The sequence below is a fragment of the Trachemys scripta genome, chromosome 18 (assembly GCF_013100865.1).
Source record: "Trachemys scripta elegans isolate TJP31775 chromosome 18, CAS_Tse_1.0, whole genome shotgun sequence".
NCBI lineage: Eukaryota > Metazoa > Chordata > Testudines > Emydidae > Trachemys > Trachemys scripta.
Window position 1 is genome coordinate 16,842,217 of NC_048315.1, and position 21,112 is coordinate 16,863,328.

The window sequence follows — 21,112 nt, forward strand, 5'->3', positions numbered from 1 at the left end:
CTCTTATGGTACCCTGTGGGGATTCCCTAATTCACCGCAGATGGGCCACGCCACACTTCCCACTATGCCTGGTCCCTAATAAATCTTACATCTGTGGTCTTGGAAAGTATTAACCCTCTCCCTGCCAGTCCCTAGATATGGGTTTAAATCAGGTTGTGTGGACCAAACCGCATCTGATGGAAACACCACAAGATTAAAAAGTTAACTTGTAACAGTGTATAGTATATAAAGCAGTATAAACAAGTCATTGTCTGTATTAAATTTTAGTTTGTACTGACTTTGCTAGTGCTTTTTATGTAGCCTGTTGTAAAACTAGGCGAATATCTAGGTGAGGAACTGGCTCCCCCCTGGAAGACCTCTGTGTACGCCCAGGGATAGTGTACCTCTGGCTGAGAACCACTAAATCCAGTGGTTAAAGCAGGTGCTTATGTGAACAGCCTGTAATCACTGTACTGATGGCATAGTTACAGATCTGTGACTTTGTTTTTCTTCTCATTTTTAAGAATTGTGGGTGAATTTACAGTTAAAGCATGTGGAGGAAGATGCTGTGGCAAGCTTTCCTCCCATGGTAGCCCATGCACCTCAGTACTGACCTACCTCCTTGGAAGCCCAGTTGTGCTATGATTCTGGGGAATGACACCCACCAAAAGGGATCATTTATAGAAGTTGTGAGAAGCAGTTATCATCACACTGGAGGCTAGAAATGTCAGGCCAGGGATCTGCTTGCAGACCTTCCAGTCTAGACAGACTTACGGACCAAAGAGGAGGATGGATGCAACAAGAGTCTCTCCTTTGTTCAATCAATTCAAACTAGTTCTAGTTCACTTACATTAGAAGTTCAGCTCGTGTAACTGAAGTAAGGCTAGCGGTGGACTCTCAGTCACAGCCAAATCTTATGGGTAGGCTCTTCCCAGGGGAGTTAGGATTCTGGGTGGACCCATTAGAGAGAAGGGCTAGCTGTGAAGTCTGACCTGTGTTTGGATGCTGAGTCATTCCCGCCCCCTAAAGTTCAGAGGGATGTGGATACAGCTATAATCCAGGCCTATCTCCTTCCAAGACGCTTAATAAAGCAGTTTCCTAATTTGCCTCTGCACCCATTAACTCTGAACTCAGCTAAATGAAACGTAAGCCACCTACTACAATAGAAATGCTATTCATTGAACAGACCGTGACCAATACCAATATCCCTGGCTCAGGATGTATCAGCACCTGTGTTTATGTGCACAGCCCAAATGACATTGAAGTAACAGGAGCCTTTCCTTTTACTTCAGTGGGAGGTGGACTGGGCTATAGCCCACTGTGCCAGAGTACTAACTGTAGCACCCTGGTCACTTAGGTAATGGCATAACAAAGAAGATTACAGGCTTAACTGGAGGCAGTTAACCTATTATAAGAGACTGTTGACACTTGGGGGCAATGATTGGGCTAATGAGGTAATTAGCTCAATAAGGGAAGCTATGTAATTGGCAGGAACAGGGATGAAGGGGAGAGTTTAGAGAGCGAGCTGGGTGGAAGGCTCCTCCTGATATATGCCCATACTATGCTCGGCGATGCTAGGAATCTAAAGATTGAAGATACACATGGGGGAGAAGCAAAAGACTGTGCGTATATTGTGACTACACAAGAATACAAACAGGCCTGGCAGCACGGCACATGGGGTAGCTGAGGGAGTGCCCAGTCACATCTGACCTTGCAGACTTGGATGCAGTCTCTTTTCCGGTTCCAGATAGCCCATAAACTGTACAAAAATGCTTTCTGTGCCAGTCTTAGCTGGGCAGCAAGCAATACTTTCATTACAGCACTTTGGACCAAACCCACAATGAAACATGTCTGTTAATATGGGTAGCAATATCATACAACTCTGCCTATGTCAAGCCACCTGGCTATAACCACAAATACCCTAGCACCTTGTGAACATTAGAGAACACTAGCCCTTCTCTGCCTCAACCCAAACTTCCATGCTTTCGTTAATTTCTCCCTGGACAGTCCTAACTGATCATGTGCTAGACAAGTCCCTTACTTCCTCTCTTTTACTGGTGCCATGAAAATTCAACTGGATCATTATCTGTAATTTGATACTTTAGAATCACTGCAGCTTGAGGGAGCGGATTTCAGTACTTCTGCAAGTGTTTGCATGCAGTTGAGTCCTGCTGTGCAGCTTAAGTTTTATGCAAATCCATCCATCCTGCAGCAGGTTATAAGAGGCAGTGCAGGTTCAAGTGATGTAGAGAAGAGACACTGAAAGAAAGTGGAGATTTATGGAAACACTGAAAGAAAGTGGCAGATCTTTTGGATCTAGAAGAGGTGTGTGTTCGTGTAGCGATTAGAACCAAAGGATTGAAAGAGTCCAGGACACTACTAACACACTATGGACTTCAGCAACTCATTTATCCCTGTTTTATAGAAGTAGCAGGTTAATACTACACATCTCCCTTACAGGGGACTCACGATGCTTTGCATTTGTAAAATAATTTGAGATTCAGGGATGAAAGGCAGTATAGTAGGACAAGGCATTATATATAATGTACATGCACCAAAAAAAGAGGACATGTGGAGCACATCTGTCATACAGAAATAGAATAACTTTAAACCGTAAAATCTAGTGTTAAAATCAAAGTGGAAATAGGTCCAGACACTTCCTCCAGCACAAGGACGTGCCAAACAAGGTGCTGAGAAAGAGGGCCAAAGAGGGAAGTCAAAGATGAACTGGGCCAAGAGTATTACAAGTGGTGGCACTGACATGAGCTGGAAGAGCAGAGAAACAGGGATAAAGAGTTAGGCCTTGGCTACACTCAGGACTTCCCAGCGCTGCCGCAGTGTAAGTACTCCACCTCTCTGAGGGGAATAGCTTGCAGTGCTGCGAGCGAGCGTGCAGCACTGCAGGCTCTGATTACACTGGCGCTTTACAGCGCTGTACTTGCTGCACTCGGGGGGTGGGGGTGGGGGCGTTTTCACACCCCTGAGCACAGCAAGTTGCAGCGCTGTACAGCGCCAGTGTAGCCAAGGCCTTTCAGCATGCTACAGCAAAGGCCCCAGGCCCTACAGCTCCATACAATTCCATTAGAGTAGTTTAGATCATTATTAAATACTTTGTACTATTCCATATGATTAGATCTATTTAGCTCTGGTAGTATGAGTGATTCCACCTTAGCCTAACAGAGTTCATTTTTAAGGTCTCATGCAGATAGTAGTTTTAGCTCAGAGTGGAAAAATATTACCCCAACCAGCTTTGGGATGCAATACCTAAAGCTGCAGATTCACGTTGTTGTAGTTGTTATCTGTTCTTGAACTAGCACCAACTTTATTTTCCCACCTATGGTATAAATGCAGCATGGTACATCCCAGATATACTCACCATCCAGCTGCACACAGGAGTATAGAGATTTTGTGTGTGTTTCTTTTTCCTGGTTCAGGAACATAGATCCTGGAAGTACTTTACTCACACAGAGAAGCCACACACAATGCATTATTTATGTGCACCGTGCTATTTCTGCCATTCCCCAATGCAGCCTCAAATCACTGCTCTAAATGAATATGGGGAATGGCTCTGTCAGAGCTACAGACAATCTGGGTTGTTTTGTGGCAAGTCAGCCCTCATCTGTTAATAAGTATAATGGTTTGGAATGTCTGTCCAAAACAACAGGGAAAGCCCAGCTACGGTACTGTTCAGACCACAGAGTCAGCTGAGGTCCTATATACAGTACTAGGAGACAGCAATTAGTTATATTGAAATGGTTATAAGATTCCACAGTAACAGAGTTATTATTTTATTAGGATTAATGCTGTGAATGAAGTATTTGTATTCTTATATAGCACCTATAAAGTAGACTGAATGCTGTACTATGATATTTAAACATGAAATGAGATTCAAGAAAGCCCTGTTATAAGTCAGTCACGTACCTTGTGACATACCATTAACAAATAGTCTTCCATGATTGTCTTCAAACTGACTAATAAATGCATTGCAACAATGGCTTGCGAAGCTAGATCATATCTGCCTGCCATACATAATAGGCTAGATTTATCCCTCCTTCAACAACTGAAGTCAAGGGAGTTGCACCAAGGATGCACATTTGGTCCATTATTTAAGTCTTAATGATTCCCACCTTGCCTCAAATACATAATGTTTTACATTAGTGGCCCTAAATATTGCATATTTAGTACAGCTGTAGCGTTTGGGCAAGAACTTGGTAGCTATGTGTACTGTATCAAAGGAAATTTGTATCACTTTCTCTGCCCTCATTTTTAAGCCCTCTTTCTTTCCCCCCTCCCACCCTCCACTGGATTCCAGCACTATGCCCACTCCAATTGTCTATTTCCTTTCCCTGTTTCCCTTCCCAGTCCCTGACAAATGGCAATTTAAAGCTTGATGGTAGTTTACATGGCACATTGGCTACAATTTCTATGTGAAGGTACTGTCAGCTTTGAAGAAAAGACTTACATCAGCCCTGGAGGGTTGTGAAGAGGACAGCAACATGTGGAGCATCTGTCTCCCTGGGGTTCCCTATAACTGTCCTAGAAAAAAACTAAATACCCTGTGATTTTTTTTCCTGAAGAGATTCAGAAAGGTATTTTAAGGGCAGCCAACATGCTGTTACATTGTCAAATGAAAAATAAAATAGATGAAGGAATCAAGTTTGTACGAAATCAGTTCCAGCAAGATCTATCTAGGGAAGAGTCAGAGTAGCAATTAATGGGCTGGTTTAAGGAAAACATGGTGCCTCTTTCCTAAACAAAGTAAAAGAGTCACTTGGGCAAGAAGCAGACATCACATGTAACCAAGGAAGTCTAAGTGCAGGCCACAGGTACTAATCCCACCGGATTGCAGCAGTCAGTGGCTAAGAAGAGAGTAGCTGCAGGTTGGCTCAAAATTTGGCTTCACTGGGGCAAACTCAGTCCTAAGGTCAATGGAGGTGCACCCATTTAAATCCAGTTCGAATTCAGCCCTCGTTGTAATCTGGCTCTTGATAAATAGCTAAAATTCAAACATAAAAACTTATCAAGGCACTAAGGAGACAGTACTCAATGCTACAGACAAGTATACTCCTTTCCTGTCAGCATAAGGAAACTTACAGCTTTGGATGGTGGAATAGATTCACACAGGTGATCCAAACCAAACTACATCCCGAGATGGAACAAAATTCAGACAACTTTGTTGCAATTTGCACTACCTGCACAAAAACTAATTTTGAAATCAAGAATTGCTGAACTATGCAGACAGAAAGCGGAGGAAAGGGACTGTTCTAATGGCATCTCCAATCCAGCTGCCACAGGGAAATACTGAAAAAGTCTTGAAATACTTCCATTTCAACGTCCACCAGAGGTTTCTTGTAAGTTTGGATAGACAACACAAGGCTGATGTTCACCCACCAGCTACCTACAGCCAAAGCAGCCTTCATAATGTATTCAGATATGGACAAAGCAATACACCAAGCACTCTTAAGAAACTATGTGAAGCATGCAGTTTTTGCCTCAGTAGCTTTCTTATACTGTAAGATATAGACTAATTTCCTGGCCTCCATGCGGCTGAATTAACAGTGATGGGAAAGCCAGCTTCTCTGCCTGCTTCCTACACCATGGAAAGCTCCAATTCAGTGGGAGCTTTGAGTCAGATGCACCAGCTGGCAGTCCACCCCAATTCTCACACCATTACGACTTATGCCAGATAGAGTTTGGAAAGAAAAAAAACAGCATAATAAGTATTGGGAAGGGGAACAGTTAGGCAGCTGTACTTGTAAGAATCAGAAGAAACAGGTGGCAAGACTACACAGACCTCAATAAATAAATAAATAAATAAAGTATAATATATTATAATATATTCTTCTATCTATGTAGAGAAGCTGCAGCATTTAAAGACCCATTGGCCTGTATTTGGGGGACGGGGGAGAAGGAGGAGAGAAGGGAGAAATGATGGTTGTCCATATCCCACTCTGGGATTTCCTCCCAAATCCTGAGAACAGAGTGCTGGATGCCAACCTCTATTCAGAGGAGGATTCTGCCAATATATTTTGATGGGGATGGTGGTATGTTCCTCCACCCTTTAAAACTACGAGATTTTTGTGTGAAAAATGTTTTTCATTCATGAAGATTTTCATCTCATGCTGCTTGGTCGTCATTTGATGTCTCATGCAACAACTAGGGAACAGGAGCTGACAAACTCCTTTGACCAAATGAGTTTTCATCCAACCATCCATAGTCAGAAATAGAGGCCGTGAAGGGGGAGAGAAGCACTATGATAGGCTGGCAGAATCATCTATAATGTTTGTTAACGTTAGTGCAATACGCAGTTATGATTGTGCGCTGCACCTTTAGGTGTAAAAATGTCTGCTAGCGGCAGGACTGTAAATGGATTTGAGATAGAGGCTCTTATAAAGAGAAAGCACGCAGATTCTCAAGACAATTATATTCTCTGCCATTTACCTCTGCATACCTGAATCTTTTATTTATTTATTTATTTTAAGTCAAGTCCACATTTTGCTCTGTGTGCGTGAAAAATTCATCCTCTTTCCCCCTTAAGTGTCAGTGGTCTTTCACTGGGATTTTAGATTGCTGAAGAGGCAAAAGGAAAACCTTTTTGAACAAAAGCTATTTTTAGAAGAGAAAGCACTGTGAAAGCACCCTTTTTTGCAGTGAAGTGTTGATTACTGTAATTAACTTTACATGGATCCTATTGTTTATGTTAATTCTGGTAATGGTGGATCTAGAGTCATTGGAGAGGGCTTGGGATTTCTTTCATAGCTGTTAACAGATTATTGCTAAAATAAGGTTTGCATTCAGTTCATCCTCACAGGGAGTTCCTGCAGCTACTGATCTCTCTTGGTATGTTTCTGCATTCCTCTTTACTGAGAGCAGGATTTAGGCTATTTTCGCTTCTGGTTACATCTCCACAGGTCTAAGAAAAGCAGCTAGTGATTTTGGGCACCCAACTTGCTGACTAAATTCTTCTGAAAAGGAACTCTGTTTATTGTACAGTGCCAAGCACATTGTAATCTTTAAGTGTTCTGGGAGAGAAGAGAAATAGTATCATACATGGCAGATTCATTTAATTAAACACCAAGTTAGGACTTCGAGTTTGCACTTTGGAAACCTGGGGCAGTCAAACCATGCCCAGCTAAAGGTGCATTGTAGTCTTTTAGCAAGTGGCCATACTAGGTTGAATAAATTTACCACCCTCTTCAATACAAAGATGCAGTGCATGGAGGTTACAAGTCCCAGTCTGCAACGTCCCCTTTTCCATAGGTGGTCTGGCTGTTCATATTGAAAGGGGAGCTCTGCACAATGGGGTGTGTAGTCCCTAGGCTGCACCTTGGAAGCAGAGACTGCAACCGCAGACCAGGTTAGAGCCCCCTGTGCAGCACTCGGCCTGCGGGCTACATTGTGGCATGAGCCATTGCAAGCTGTTAATTAAATTCCTTCAAGTAGACCATTCTGAGGACCACACCCTGCAACCCGCCCATGCTATCTTACAAAACCATTTGTCAAGGCTATACAGTTCATCGACACTTACGTAAGTAGCAAGGATGCTCCGCTCGGCCAGCATGATAGACAGATAGAGACATGGGGCAGAGGACAACATGCCCACAGCACAAATAAGAGGGTCGGCCTTAGCGTTTATCTTCTTATATCTTCTTGCAACTCCTGCCCCAGTGATGACACCAACAATTCCCGTCACGATGGTAATTCCTCCAAATATTAGGCTGGCAGTAAAGGAAAGGGATGGGATGAGTAAAGCAATAAAGGCACATTAAGGGAGAAGAATCAGTCCAAGTGTCTATCATTAGTTTGTGATCTCAGCTTGTCTTGTATGTCTCAGAGAGAAGTTTCAAGCTTCTTTTCTCGCCCCCCTTTTTTTGGTGTTTATTGCACAAAGCAGAGAAGGATTTTAATGGAGAAATCAAATCTGGTCTCCATTTTACCCAAGTCCTCCAGGGCTAAATACATGCTTAGTTGGAAATTATAATTCTGCTATCAATGTCGTATCCGCCAAAGCAGTGATGCGCCCATGCACAGAGCAGGTGGTTATCACCTGTGCCAGAGGAAGGGAGATTAACAACCCACTGGGTGTTCCATCAGTAGGAGCTGCCTTAGAGAGCCATAGATTGAGAGGAGTTTCCAGCCATCTTGGCCATACCTATGAACTGAGCTACTCCCCTGCCCCCAGTATGGATGGGGTAGCTTTGTACCAGTCTGCTCTCTTGGAAGAGATCCCATCACATTAATCTGGCTCACATGGGACACTTCTCCCACTGCTGGATACAGCCCTTCTTTACATGACAGCTCGGGGCAGACTGAACAGTTATCCAGTTGGAACTACACAAAATATTTTCACAATGTAGAGTTTCAAATGCCACTCAGTTTTGTTTCATGTGCCTGTGAAAGCTGAAGTGCTCCTCAGAGGAACAGCCAGTTTGTCTTCTTGAAAGCAAGACTTATCTTGACTTCCAGTGGGTCTTTTGTAAACCCTTTCTTCTATCCCAGATGAGATTCTGATGACAAAAATAAACTTCCCTGTGATAAATAAGATTTTGGTGTCCCTGATAATTTAATCTATCATCGCCCTCTCGAATGAAATGGAGACAGAAGTGTAGTGTTCAGAACACAAAAGGCTCTAACTATTTTAGCATTCTGGTAGCACTCTATGTGGCTTTAAGGGTATGTCTACTCTGCAATTAGACACCCATGGCTGGCCCGTGCCAGCTGACTCGGGTTCATGGGGCTGTTTAATTGTGGTGTAGATGTTCAGGCTCAGGCTCGGGCCTGGGCTCTAGGACTCTGCGAGGTGGGAGGGTCCCAGGGCTTGGGCTGCAGCCCAAGCCCACCTACACTGCAATTAAACAGCCCCTTAGCCTAGCCCAAATCTGCTGGCACGGGCTAGCCATGGGTGTCTAGTTGCAGAGCAGAAATACCCTTAAGAAACGGTGCCCTTTCTTGGCTCTCCCTGGCTCTAGGGCAGGGAGATCTGCACTTATATATAGCAGGCTGTGATGCCAAACAAGGAATCTGATCTTTTAAACTGCAGCACACTGGCTCTTACCATTTCTCCCAGATGATTAGGAGGAAATTAGTTACTAATTCTACACTAAAAAGGTGAAGCAATAACTGACAGCCAACTCTATTAGGCAGAGTTCAAGTGTGCAATAGGCTTACCACTCTTCAGTACTCTAGGCAACCATCACAGTTAAACAGTTTTTCTTAGAAATAACATGGATAGAGCATCAATGGTCAAAAGATTTATTTTATACACATTTGCCAGGTACAGGCAAGTTTGAAGCTCTAAGGTTACATTAGTGTTTCTGAGGGGCCCTGCAATTGTGTTTAGAGATCCCTTTTTATCCCAAAGGAGCTATGAGCTGTAGGCTAGTACTGAAACATAGCCACTTGTAAGATAGAAAAGGCGCAACTAAGACAGAAGGAGTGGAAGAGGCCTTTTCATCTTTTAGTGATGAAACCCATTTCTGGAGATAATTTTTTTGTTTTAAGACTGTCATGGAATCTTTTAGTGTTTAAAAACCCCAGGTACTTGTCTGGATATCTCAAGCACCAAATTCAGAACCTTCTGGCCTGCTTCCTTGAGGTTTCTTGTATTTCACAGCCACCAGGACATGACCAGGTTTCTACTGATTTGCTTTATTTCATTCTAAACCCCCTACAGGGATGAAGAGTATGGCAAATCACTCAGTCCTTGAAATATCCTGAAAGGTTAGGGATAGCTTGGTTTGGGATGTCCATGACAGATTATAAGTCCGATGAGTCACACTTGCATGGAGTCTGGCAATCGGCACATAGAGAAGAGGGGACGGGGAGATGTTTTGCTGCTTGTGTTGTGAAAGGCAGTAGCTAGCGAGGGTGGGAGCACAGTATTGAGCACACTCCGCTATCGCTAAGTGCAGAAAGCCAAGGAGGATCGTCTTCTTCCACCCTGAAGGAGGAAGTGTTCTGAGAACGTCAAAGCCAATGAAATGTCAGATCGGAATTACAGCATCAGATGCTCTGTCCTGCTGCCCTGCTGGGACACAAAAGTAACAAATCCTTCCCTTCCTTCCGACACCACACATGGTTTTCTGAAGGAACCTATTTTATCTGCATTGCAAGATCTGTAACAGAGAATTTCTCTCCAGAAGAGCTCTGCCTGCAGATAAATTATTGATTGGTGGAAATTACCTTATTTTGATATAAAAGGTTATGGTACAGTGCCAGATTAATCAAGCCTGATTCACACTGGAGTCACAGTAACTTTGCCACGCTGGCAGTTGATTCTAATACCAGAATAGTAGGAAAGGAATAGGGATGTCCACACTTTTATAAAGATCTGGACAAACTGAAGAATCCAGAGGAGGGTGACAAAAATTATAAAAGGTTTCAAAAACCTGACCTATGAAGGAAGGTTAAAAAAACTGGGCATATCTAGTCCTGAGAAAAGAAGACTGAGGAGGGAACCTGATAACAGTCTTCAAATATGTTAAGGGAAGAGGACAATGATCAGTTGTTCTCCATATGCACTGAAGGTAGGACTAAACTCCTTTAAACTCTGAATCTGAACCTCATGCTTGAATCCTTCTCCAGGCAGCAATTTTTCATTACTTAGATGTTTAAACTACTTCTCCCCTCCAACCCACGTATTCTAATACTGATATAAATCGGATGCAACTGGAAAGCCCTTTAAGAGAATAAGTTTAACTGGGATGCTCCCCAAGCAGCCAAATTAAGGGCTTGTCTACACACGGAAATTGCACAGATTTAACTAATTCCGTGTAGCAAAATCAGTGAAAGTCCTTGTGGGAACACCTGAATTGATATATTTGTGTGTAAGCCTGGCTCTAAGACTTCTACTTCTTGCAAGGGCTGCTGCTTGTCTGGGACACCCGTCCGGGATTCAGTGGCATCCAGGTAGGGATGTGCTGCAGATCAAGGGCTGATACTTCTTTGTAAGGAGGGAGCCAATTCTGCGAAGCCAAACCAATTTAGTACAATCTTCTAAGTGCTGTTTAAAGAAGTTAGTATGTTGCCCTGGATTTTCCTCCACTACAAGTCAGCTTCATCTGGGAGAAATCAGTGGCCAGTGGCCGATTTTAACCCTTTAGTGAACCGGCACGTTGTACACGAGCCAAGTCAAGGCATTTGAGAAGCATTTCAGGAGCAAGCCAGCATCTTCTCCTAATTAGGTGATCCACTCACTTGGGATGAGGAGCAGCCCCTTAGGGCACCCCAGTTATTAGATTCTTTTCGCAAGAAGTGTACAGTAAGAGTAATTTAGTCAAGAGATTACACTGCTAATCGTAATATGCACAGTTAATCTCTTTTCTTAGACGATTTAAAGCAATGTACAGATGAATTATGCCCCATCATAAGGAGGGCATGCCGGCATTAGTTCCTGGCTACATTATATACTACCTGTGTGACCTTGGACAAGTCAGTTATCTGACTTAGTTTGTCATCTGTAAAATGGAGCAATACTTATGCCTTCTCAATAAGCGTTCACAGCCACATCCCACTCTTTGTCTTTAGGAAGAGAAAGCACATGACAGCCATTAGCATTTCGAAACATGGAGTGTTCATATATGCATTTCCTATATTCCATCTGATCTTTTCAGAGTGAAGTGTGCCTCACCTGTTGGGAGATTTGCATGGTTCCTGAAGGCATGGAGGTACAAGGTCATGGACTACCTGAGCCCTGTCAAGGAACAGTGGTACCCATAATCCCAGGGCTCCAGTCACAAAGGCCATCGCTGTCACACCCAATGAGGACCAGATGAAACTTCGGCTGTCACACCAAAAGAAATAATTATTAGTGCTAGTATGATCAATAGTTTGAAAGAATGGGGCATGGAAAGGAAGAGGAAGTCCAGCCTGGGTATCTAGTGTTCTAAGAAATCAATATGAATGGATTGCTTCAGAGAGCTGTTAATGACATGAGTAACTTCCCTGTTGATTACGAAGATCTGATTATTGAAGAGATCAAATCTATATACACTCAAACCAGCAAGGGTTAGGCATTAATTAGTTACATGAACTATTGCTTTCACAGTGTTAAAGTCCATCTTTAGTCTCTTGAAGATTCACACCACCATTTACTGCAGGTAGGCTCTGAAAGAAAAATGAGTGTTGGAAGGTGGGTGAAAATGTCATGACTTGCCAACAGTTTGAAAATACAGTGCACAGAGAGAGCCCTGAGTGCCTCAGGATGATTTGAAATCTGTTTCGTTGCCAATATACACAAGCACAACAGTTTGGATGGCCCAATAGTTAAGGAAGGAGTTGAGAAGTTAAGTGTTACTGTATCTCAAAGTGTCATGAAAGTATACATTATTTCTTAATCAGCCTACATAGTTTTCAAGCAGAAGGGTAAGCAATGTAACAAGGTGTCTCTACTGGAAGCAATTAGAACTGTTAAACTGTTTCACAGACCCCCCTAGGACTAACAAAGTCTACTTTAGACTAAGGGGTCAAGGTAAGGATGACATCTTAGTGTAAGACAGTGGTTCTCAACCTTTCCAGACTACTGTATCCCTTTCAGGAGTCTGATTTGACTTGCATACCCCAATTTTCACCTCACTTAAAAACTACTTGCTTACAAAATCAGACATAAAAATAAAAGTGTCACAGCACAATACTACTGAAAAATTGCGTACTTTCTCATTTTGTCTGTATGAAATTTTAGTTTGTATTGACTTCGCTAGTGCTTTTTATGTACTAGGAAAATATCTAGTTGAGTTGATGTATCCCCTGGAAGACCTCTGTGAACCCCCGGCAATATGCGTACCCCTGGTTGAGAACCACTGATGTGCTATAGATGACATGTCATAACCTCCCAGTGAGCCAGGATTAGCAGCTTAGTACCTCAGCTCCTCAAGACACATGGCTCTAGCACTTGAGTTAAAGAGTTAAATTTGCGGTAGTAGGTCCCTTATTCTTTGTGGATCAGTCACTAGAGGCAAATAGGTCGCATACATACACAGCCAGTAGGTGACACTAGACGGCCACATATCTGTTACATCACTAATGTTTGAAGACTGACCTTCTGATGAGTAAATTGCATGCATTGGAACAACCAAGGACAAAACTCTTTTGGCTCACCTAAGACAGCAGTTGCCTATAGACCACAAAAAATCCTGATTTGGGTCTCAAGTCTGATTATTGCGCAGGGTGCACATAAAGAAATGCCAATCGCCAAATGGAGGAATGTGCTCTAGTCTAGTGTCCAGCCACTACTAATGAACCACAATTCCATCCTCCCAGATGTAGTCACTCTATGGTGGCCAGATATGATCAAGCCTGGTTCGTAGGAAAGCAGAAGAGGGAGTTTGTCCTTAAAATAAAAGGAGCAGATAGGAATGCATTTGAAGGCAGATTACAATGTTAGTCTGGCCTGGGAGAAATAAACTTCATGCAGGTAAACAGTGCCACCCAGCGGATAAAGAAGATCAGCATTTCCAGCCTTTTGCCAAAACTGACGTGGTTAGCTGGTCATACATCAGATGATGCACAGTTACTTCACAAATCTAAGTCCTGATCTTGCAGGATCTAGCCCCCTGATATCATAAGGCACTGCAGCAGACTATTCAAGACTGCCTGAGAAGTGCTGATACGACATTCCTTAGGAGACACCCACAAATTCAGCACCATGAAAAGGAAATGATCACACAATGGTATTAACACTAACACCTAGGCACAAAGTTCAACAGCACATTGGTCACAAGTAATGGCACCACTGAGAGAGATGGAATTTCCTGTTCTTATTTTTCCCCTGCTGCCAGCCATGTCATCCTCTAGGCACTTTTCAGAGCTGAGGACCTGATACTCCATGGCAACAGATCCTGAGCCCAGCATTCCCCTAAAGGAGCAAGGTTGGGAGAGGCAAACATGTACTACCAAGTGTAGCCCCGCTAAAGTCACAAATGGTAACAAACATATGCCCAACAGTAAGCACTTGCTGGGACAGGCCCCTGATCTGGAAGCTCTTAGGGAAGGGAGGGCAGAAGGCATTATAGATTCACAGGGCTGAATAATTATTAGCAATAGTGCACTGCTCCTGCTGCTGCAGAACACTAGGAACGAGACAGATTCCGTTAGAAAGCCCCACGGGGCATTCAGCCATTTGAATTGCTGCTTGCCTTCATTTGCTATTTGTATTATTGTAGCGCCTAGGAACACCAGTCATGGACTAGGACCCCTCTGGGCTAGGCAATATGCCGAAAGAACAAAAGACAGCCCCTGCTCCAGAGAGCTTATAGTCAAAGTATAAAGACAAGACAAACAGTGCGACAGTAGTAGTGTAGAATTATATGGTCTATTCTTAATTTGCAGGTGTTTAATTGGCTCTCAGACCTGTTATAAAGACACCTCGTTTTCCTGTATCTCCTGTCATCTGAGACCTCCAAGCACGCTATAGACCATAATAACTAGGGCCCGCAAGGCTACTTTGAACTGGGATCAACAGATTGTAGCACAGCTCTTTCTGCCCTCTAATGTGCTCCATTTGCTTGGATCTGAAGGAGCATCTGGGTTGTTCATCCTCACACCATGACTCAGGAAGTTGCAACCTAATTGTCAAAATACCCAGCATTTGGGACCGCCCCTTGTTTGTTGGGGTGAACTCTCAGCCCCATCAGCTGTACACCTAGGAATAGGATTCTGTTTGGTCTACCACAAGCAGGTAAGGAGTTCCTCTACACTGGATTTATATTTCCATTTGATTCCAACTAATCACAGCAACAGATAGCCTCAGGGGAGACCACAAACATTTGTACATGTTAGGGATGGGCCAGAGTTGTGAAGTTATACCCCTGAACTGAATCCCAACATAGAGGCCCAGGGCTGTTAAGTTTAGAGGCAGGTTTGGATCAGGTTTCCAACTGCATGACAGTAGCAGCTAGACTGAACCAGTGCTAGAGTTCAGGCCCATTTCTAAATTAGATAGGCAATTCTAACAGGGTCTCTCCAGTAATGAGTGAGCCAGACACCCCTGTTCCCTCTGTCCCAAAGACTAGCTGCTTTGCATCTTTCTTTCCCCTCATAGGGGGAAGTGGCCAACGCAGATCAGTTCTTAGTCTCACAGGCAGTATCCCAGTAATTAAGGAAGCGGGAATTCATTACCAACATCTCTGTGATCTTACATGCCCTACAGCACATAGATGCAGAGGACCTGCATGTAGAATATGGGAGCTTTCTGAATTTGGAATCGCTCTATTGGTTTAGTCTTTGCAGCCATAGCCATCTACGGGGTGTAGCCTTTGCACCCATAGCCACCTACAGGGTGTAGCCTTTGCAGCCATAGCCACCTACTTCTTGCTGAGGGATTTGACATCTTCACACCAGGTCGAGCTGTCGATACTCTGGGCACCAGGCTTATCTGCTCCCTGAGTTGTGCTAGTGATGCTCTCGCCTCCATGTCCTTCAGCTGCATCCTGGGTTGGATCAGGGACCAGTAGAATCAGAAGAGCCACTGCTATAACACCTATGCAAGGAGTTATCTGTAGAGATAAAACTGGAGTAAGGTCACGGTCACCTTTCCTCTGATACTGAAGGCCAGTTAATAGCAAAAGAAAGTCACAACATTGCTCCTAAAGATTTACATTTAGGGAAGCTGCAGACAAGCCTAGACCCAGTTGCATGCGTCACCTAGACATGATTAGCTTTTCTCTCAGGGGAGAAATCCTTTTGGTGATGTTGGTGAAAAGATGCAGTATGTTCCCCAACCCTTATGCAGTCTCCTATGCAAAGGCTCCGTCCCCCCTTCCCCACGATCCTGGAGAAAAATGTAAGGGGAGTGCTCCCCACGATGTAATGTTGGGATCTCGAGCAGGCGGGTCACCAGATAGGGGAGCCGTAGCATCCCTGCTGCATCTAGAAAAGCATTCGCACCCACATGCACACTTCTAATCCAGCAAGTACCTCAATAGGGGGGTTATTCAGGACACTTTGAGCAGCATAATGTAGAAGAATTGAGCTTGAGACTACAAATCAAGTATTTCAGAGTTCTAATCCCAGCTGTCACTCATTTTCCGTGCAGCTCTAAGTCAAACCCCATGTCTTCTTTGCCCCACTGATACTAGCTGACATACTTTGCAGGTGAGTTAGGAAGATTTATCAAGTGCTTTGAAGATGTGAAATGTCCTATAAGGGCAGAGCATTCATCACGGCAATCTGAATAATACAAGACTGGCATAGGGGTTATTTGCAGCAGTATTTTCACAAAACTGGTTCCTCTTGTAACAATTTCTCTGCAGAATGACATGATTCTATGCCAAAGTGATGACCATTTTAGTTTTTAGGTGCCTCTGTCTGAAAAGGCCTCTAGGCCCAGCACCAGCTACCCTTCAGTCCACTGTAGCTCTTCCAAATGGGTCTTGAATTAAGGGGTACCTATGAAGCTAAGGAGGATCCAATGTCCCACCTAAAAATTGACTGGATGGCAGCTCTGCAGTTCACCCATCCTTGCTTTAAGCATAGTTACAGTCATGGAACCTTAAAACGCCACTCACCCTCAGGGCCGGCGCAACCCATTAGGCGACCTAGGCAGTCGCCTAGGGTGCTACCATTTGGGGGGCAGCATTTTGGGGCGGGACCTTCTGCCACCTAGGATGGCAGAAAAGCTGGCGGCGCTCCTGCTCACCCTCCACAAAGAGTTCCATTAAATAGTGAATTCATGTAAGAAAGGGGGGCTTTAATGGAAGGTTCTAGGACTGCAACTCTCTTCTCTGTTAGTAACTATGTTCCCCTCCATTTATTCTTATATTTTGTTTCTTTAAAACCCTTTTAACATTCTTGTTGAGACACCGTGATCAGAGAAGTCCCTGCATACAGGATTGAAATCCTAATGATACAGACCCGAATAGGCTATGTGGATCCCAGTCAAAACCAGGATTTTACAAAGAGTGGATCAGTACTGAGCAGTGAGAGAAAGAGAAAGACTCACCCTGAATGCCCAATGCCAGTGGCCAGCAGCCTGTGTTACACTAGATGCCAGAACATAACCAAGACCACTGTAAAAGACAAAATGTGATGCCAAGACTACATTAGTTTCCATTGGTGCCGTGAGAACCCCAAGGCCGTGCAGAGGTAGGATTTGTACTGAGAGGAGCATAGAGGAACATTTTTTGCAGTCATTTCCTAGCAGTGAGGCCTATTCAATTGTAGCTCCCAGGGAAATTAGTTGGGTTTAGGCATTGTAACCTGCTCAGAGCAGGTTTGAGATGGTGGTAATATCCAAGCCACGTTTACATTAATATTTATGCAAGTATGCTGATGCTGAAAAACAGGTACTGATTTTTCATAGTACAGACACACTCTGCGTGTCCCTACTGTTGAATCACAGGAGGTCAGGCTAACTTTCCCTCACAGGATATCCCTTATCCAGCAGCCCCACCCTCCCACCCTCCCTCCATGAAGGTAATGGTAAACGGGGAGGGGGGGAGGTAGGGGCAAGGTTAAGAAGCAGGGTAGGGGAGAGTATTATTCAGCGTATCAGATAGAACAGGGATGGGCAAACTACAGATCACGAGCAGTTTAAAGCCAGCCCGCAACCTCCTGCTGGGGAGCAGGGTCTGGGGGTTGCCTCTCTCCAGCGCTCCAGACGGGGTGCAGGGTTTGGGGCCGCACCATGCGGCTCCTGGAAGCTGAGGCATGGCCCCGCTCTGGCTCCTACACACTTCAGTGACCCCCTCCGGTGCTCCAATGGGAGCTGCAAGGGCGGTGCCTGCAGATGGGACAGCGTGCAGAGCCACCTGGCCGCACCTCCGCATAGGAGCCAGAGAAGGGACATGCTGCTGCTTCCGGGAGCCACTTGAAGTAAGTGCTGCTCGGAGCCTGCATCCCTGAGCCTCTCCCCATGCCACAACCCCCTGCCCCAGCCCTGATCCCCCTCCCGTCCTCTGAACCCCTCGATCCCAGCCCGGAGCACCCTCCTGCACCCCAAAACTCTCATCCCCAGCCCCACCCCAGAGCCCGCACCCCCAGCTGCAGCCTGCACCCCTTCCCACACCTCAACCCCCTGCCCCAGCCCAGAGCCCCCTCGTACACCCTGAACTCCTCATTTCTGGCCCCACCCCGGAGCCCACATCCTCAACCAGAGCCCTCACCCCAACTCCAATTTTGTGAGCATTCATGGCCCACCATACAATTTCTATTCCCACATGTGGCTCTTGGGCCAAAAAGTTTGCCCACGCCTGAGATAAAAGGTGTGTTTTCCCTGGGAGTAAACATTTACTCTGTGTAATTAGACCCAAGCATCCAAATCCAGGCAGCCCACACACAGGTTCACTGCGAGACCCTGTTTGGGTAAACCATATTAATTAAGCTCTTCCTTTAGCTTTAACTGGGAGACTGAGCTCTGTCCTGACTGTCACTAACACATGGTAGGACTCTGGACAGCTTATCTATAAGACCATTATTTTCCCACTCTCAGAGGAGGTTTTTTATTAAGAAAGCAAACCACATTTTCAGTACCTTATTCTTTTTATGTGTAGAGATGTTTCAAAAGTGCAAGTTTTTCATGGGAAATTTAAAAAACAACAACAACAACAACAAAAAACCTCCCTGACAATATTTTTAAGGAAAAACCCAAAAGCGGAAGACCTTTGGGTATTCCAGAAAAATTCTGCTTTTCAGTTTGCTTTCGTTTTATTAAAATATTTCAATTTTTCCACCAAAATCAAAGTTTTCCACAAGAAAAAAAAATGGGTCAAAAAGCCATTCTTAATTGAAAAAGTAAACATGAAAAAATTCAATTCAGAAAGTGCTCCAAGAAGTGCCCGTTACTGGTGAGCAGACAAACCTTCCAACTGGGATGAAGATATAGAAGACAGACAACATATAGGTCCTTTGGTCCTTCTCAAACAGGTGCGCAATGATGGTAGGTGCTATGGTGGAGTAACTGGCTGTGCCGATGCCAACAAATCCTCGTGAAACGAAGAAAATCCAGGAGTACTGGGGACAGAAGAGGCATTAAGATCCAACGAGCACACATGAAATGGAAGCTACCTTTTAAGGAAGCATGTTTCTCATGGGATGGGAGTTTAAGACCTGGTCTACACTAAGGGGGTAATGTAAGCTGCTTTAAGTTACGCTAGTTAAATTATGTAACTTAAGTCGACGTAGCTTAGATTGACTTACAGCTATGTCTAAACTGCGCTATGTTGACAGGAGATGTTCTCCCGCCAACACAGCTTCCACCTCTCAGGGAGGTGGAGTATTGAAGTCGACAGAAGAGCGCTCTCACATCAACTTATTGCGTCTTCACCAGACCCACTAAATGGATGGCCGCTACATCGATCTAGCCAGTAGTGAAGACAAGCCCTGAGTGTAGGCAAGGTCTTAGCTGCCTCTGCCAGGGTCGTTACAGTTACCAGTGTTTACAACAGGGAGAACACTTTGAGTCCCCTATAGTTACTAAGGTAGCCTCACTAAACTGGAGGATCTAAGAAGGACAGCTGAAATAACTGGGCCAAATCCTGCAGTGCTTGGCATTTATTCATTCATGACTCCCATTAACTTCAGAGTGCTGTCTCCTCCCACACCTGCACCCCCTCCAAGCACAACACTGCTTTTCAAGCTTCCTTCTGCAGCAGCATGTGGTGAATTCTTGGGGTGTCACCGGGGGGCATTGCAAAGCATGGTCAGTAGTTCCACAGATTCACCAGCCAAGCCCCTACATCCTAACGCACACGCTCAGAAAGAGGGCAAGGACAAAGCTAAGGATACTGCAGCAGCAGCTGTAGAATAGCTTCACTGGTGCGCTATGGCCTGGAAGGGTCAGGATATCATTCCCTATAGAGCTTTCCTGCACAAAGCCCATTTACTCATGTTTCAAGGAGTAAGCTCCAGGGTGCTGCCTGAAAGCGTTTACAAACTATAACGTGATCAGAACAAAAGTTCCGTGAGTCACTGCAAGACTCAGGCAGCTGATTTCTAAAAGTACCATTCCAAATAAGCAAGTGACGTACCGATTCAGTGATGAATGAGCTGCCTAACGTCACCCCTGACCAGAGGAAGATACCAGCACTGAGGATGACTTTCCTGTTGTACCGGTCACCAAGGTATCCGAAGAAGGGTGCAGACAGCAAAAAACAGAAGATGAAGACTGCAATCCAAAGCAAGAGCAGTGACAATGCTGGCCAGATTATTCTTATGGCTCCCCTCGCTCCCCAGAGAGGGATGCCATGTGCTACTGTTAGTCTTTAAGGTGCCACCGGACTCCTAGTTGTTTTTGTGGATACAGACTAACACAGCTACCCCCCCTCTGATACTTGACATGAGCTACTTACTAGGCAGAATGCCCAATTTTGAAGTTGCAGAAGTGCAATTCATGAATAGAGAGCTCTGAGCCAACTCTCCAGATCCAAACAATTCACATTTTTATATCCCTGGCTCTTCTCTAGTTACAAGATGTTTGGATTTATTAATTCTGTTTTAGGCAGTGGCTTTTCTAGCTATTGAAGTTTACAGATGGAGATGACAGAGCCAATGGACAGTAAAATACATGTTTAACGCAATAAACTGGATGAAATGTGTTACTAAGTTACTATTTTATATACATAGCTGAAAGACACTTCTCCCAGGTACCTCAATAGACCATAGGGAGACACTGAAAATTCAGCCTAAGGTTGCGCCTCCAGACTCTGCAGCTACAGTTCAGACACTGTCAGCCCAGCTTACTAGTTCATGTCACCATCCAGAATGGATTGGTTATTCCCAAAGCATGCTCCAAAAGGGGGTACACCCTTAAATACTATCGAATTCAGTTAAAGAGTTCTAATTCTGGAACTGATCATTTTACAGAGTCTGAAAGATACCCAACAGTTAAAAGTAAAACAAAGGGATTACATACAATGACCACTTTATGTAGAACTTTAATTCATGCCAATTGCTTGAATTAAAAAAAGAGCAATTTAATTGGTTAGCCTGTTCTATTTATACCCTGGAGTCAATGGATTTGATTAGGTTAGAATTTTACCTGTTGTGTTCAGGGCAGGAAGCAAGTATCTTTCCAAATGGTAACCTCAAGGAGAATTTTTATGTGCAGAATTTTATTGCCCAAGTTGGAAGTTAGGTGAGAAACCAAGTTTAACCCCCCTCAATTCTTATGATTTAAGTGCCATAAGAACTTTAGTGGTGA

General features: G+C 44.3%; 1 protein-coding gene across 1 annotated transcript in view; it reads right to left on the reverse strand.

The window, feature by feature from the left end:
- The window catches only part of SPNS3 (sphingolipid transporter 3 (putative)), a 45,770-nt gene that overhangs the window by 18,876 nt on the left and 5,782 nt on the right, over positions 1-21,112 (reverse strand). Inside the window, exons 3-8 of the mRNA XM_034752678.1 lie at positions 19,941-20,077; positions 18,773-18,924; positions 16,916-16,982; positions 15,283-15,470; positions 11,609-11,761; positions 7,508-7,697 (exon numbers count right to left, since the gene is read on the reverse strand). Of these exons, the coding sequence (XP_034608569.1) occupies positions 7,508-7,697; positions 11,609-11,761; positions 15,283-15,470; positions 16,916-16,982; positions 18,773-18,924; positions 19,941-20,077 (887 nt within the window). The remainder of the gene's footprint in view (positions 1-7,507; positions 7,698-11,608; positions 11,762-15,282; positions 15,471-16,915; positions 16,983-18,772; positions 18,925-19,940; positions 20,078-21,112) is intronic.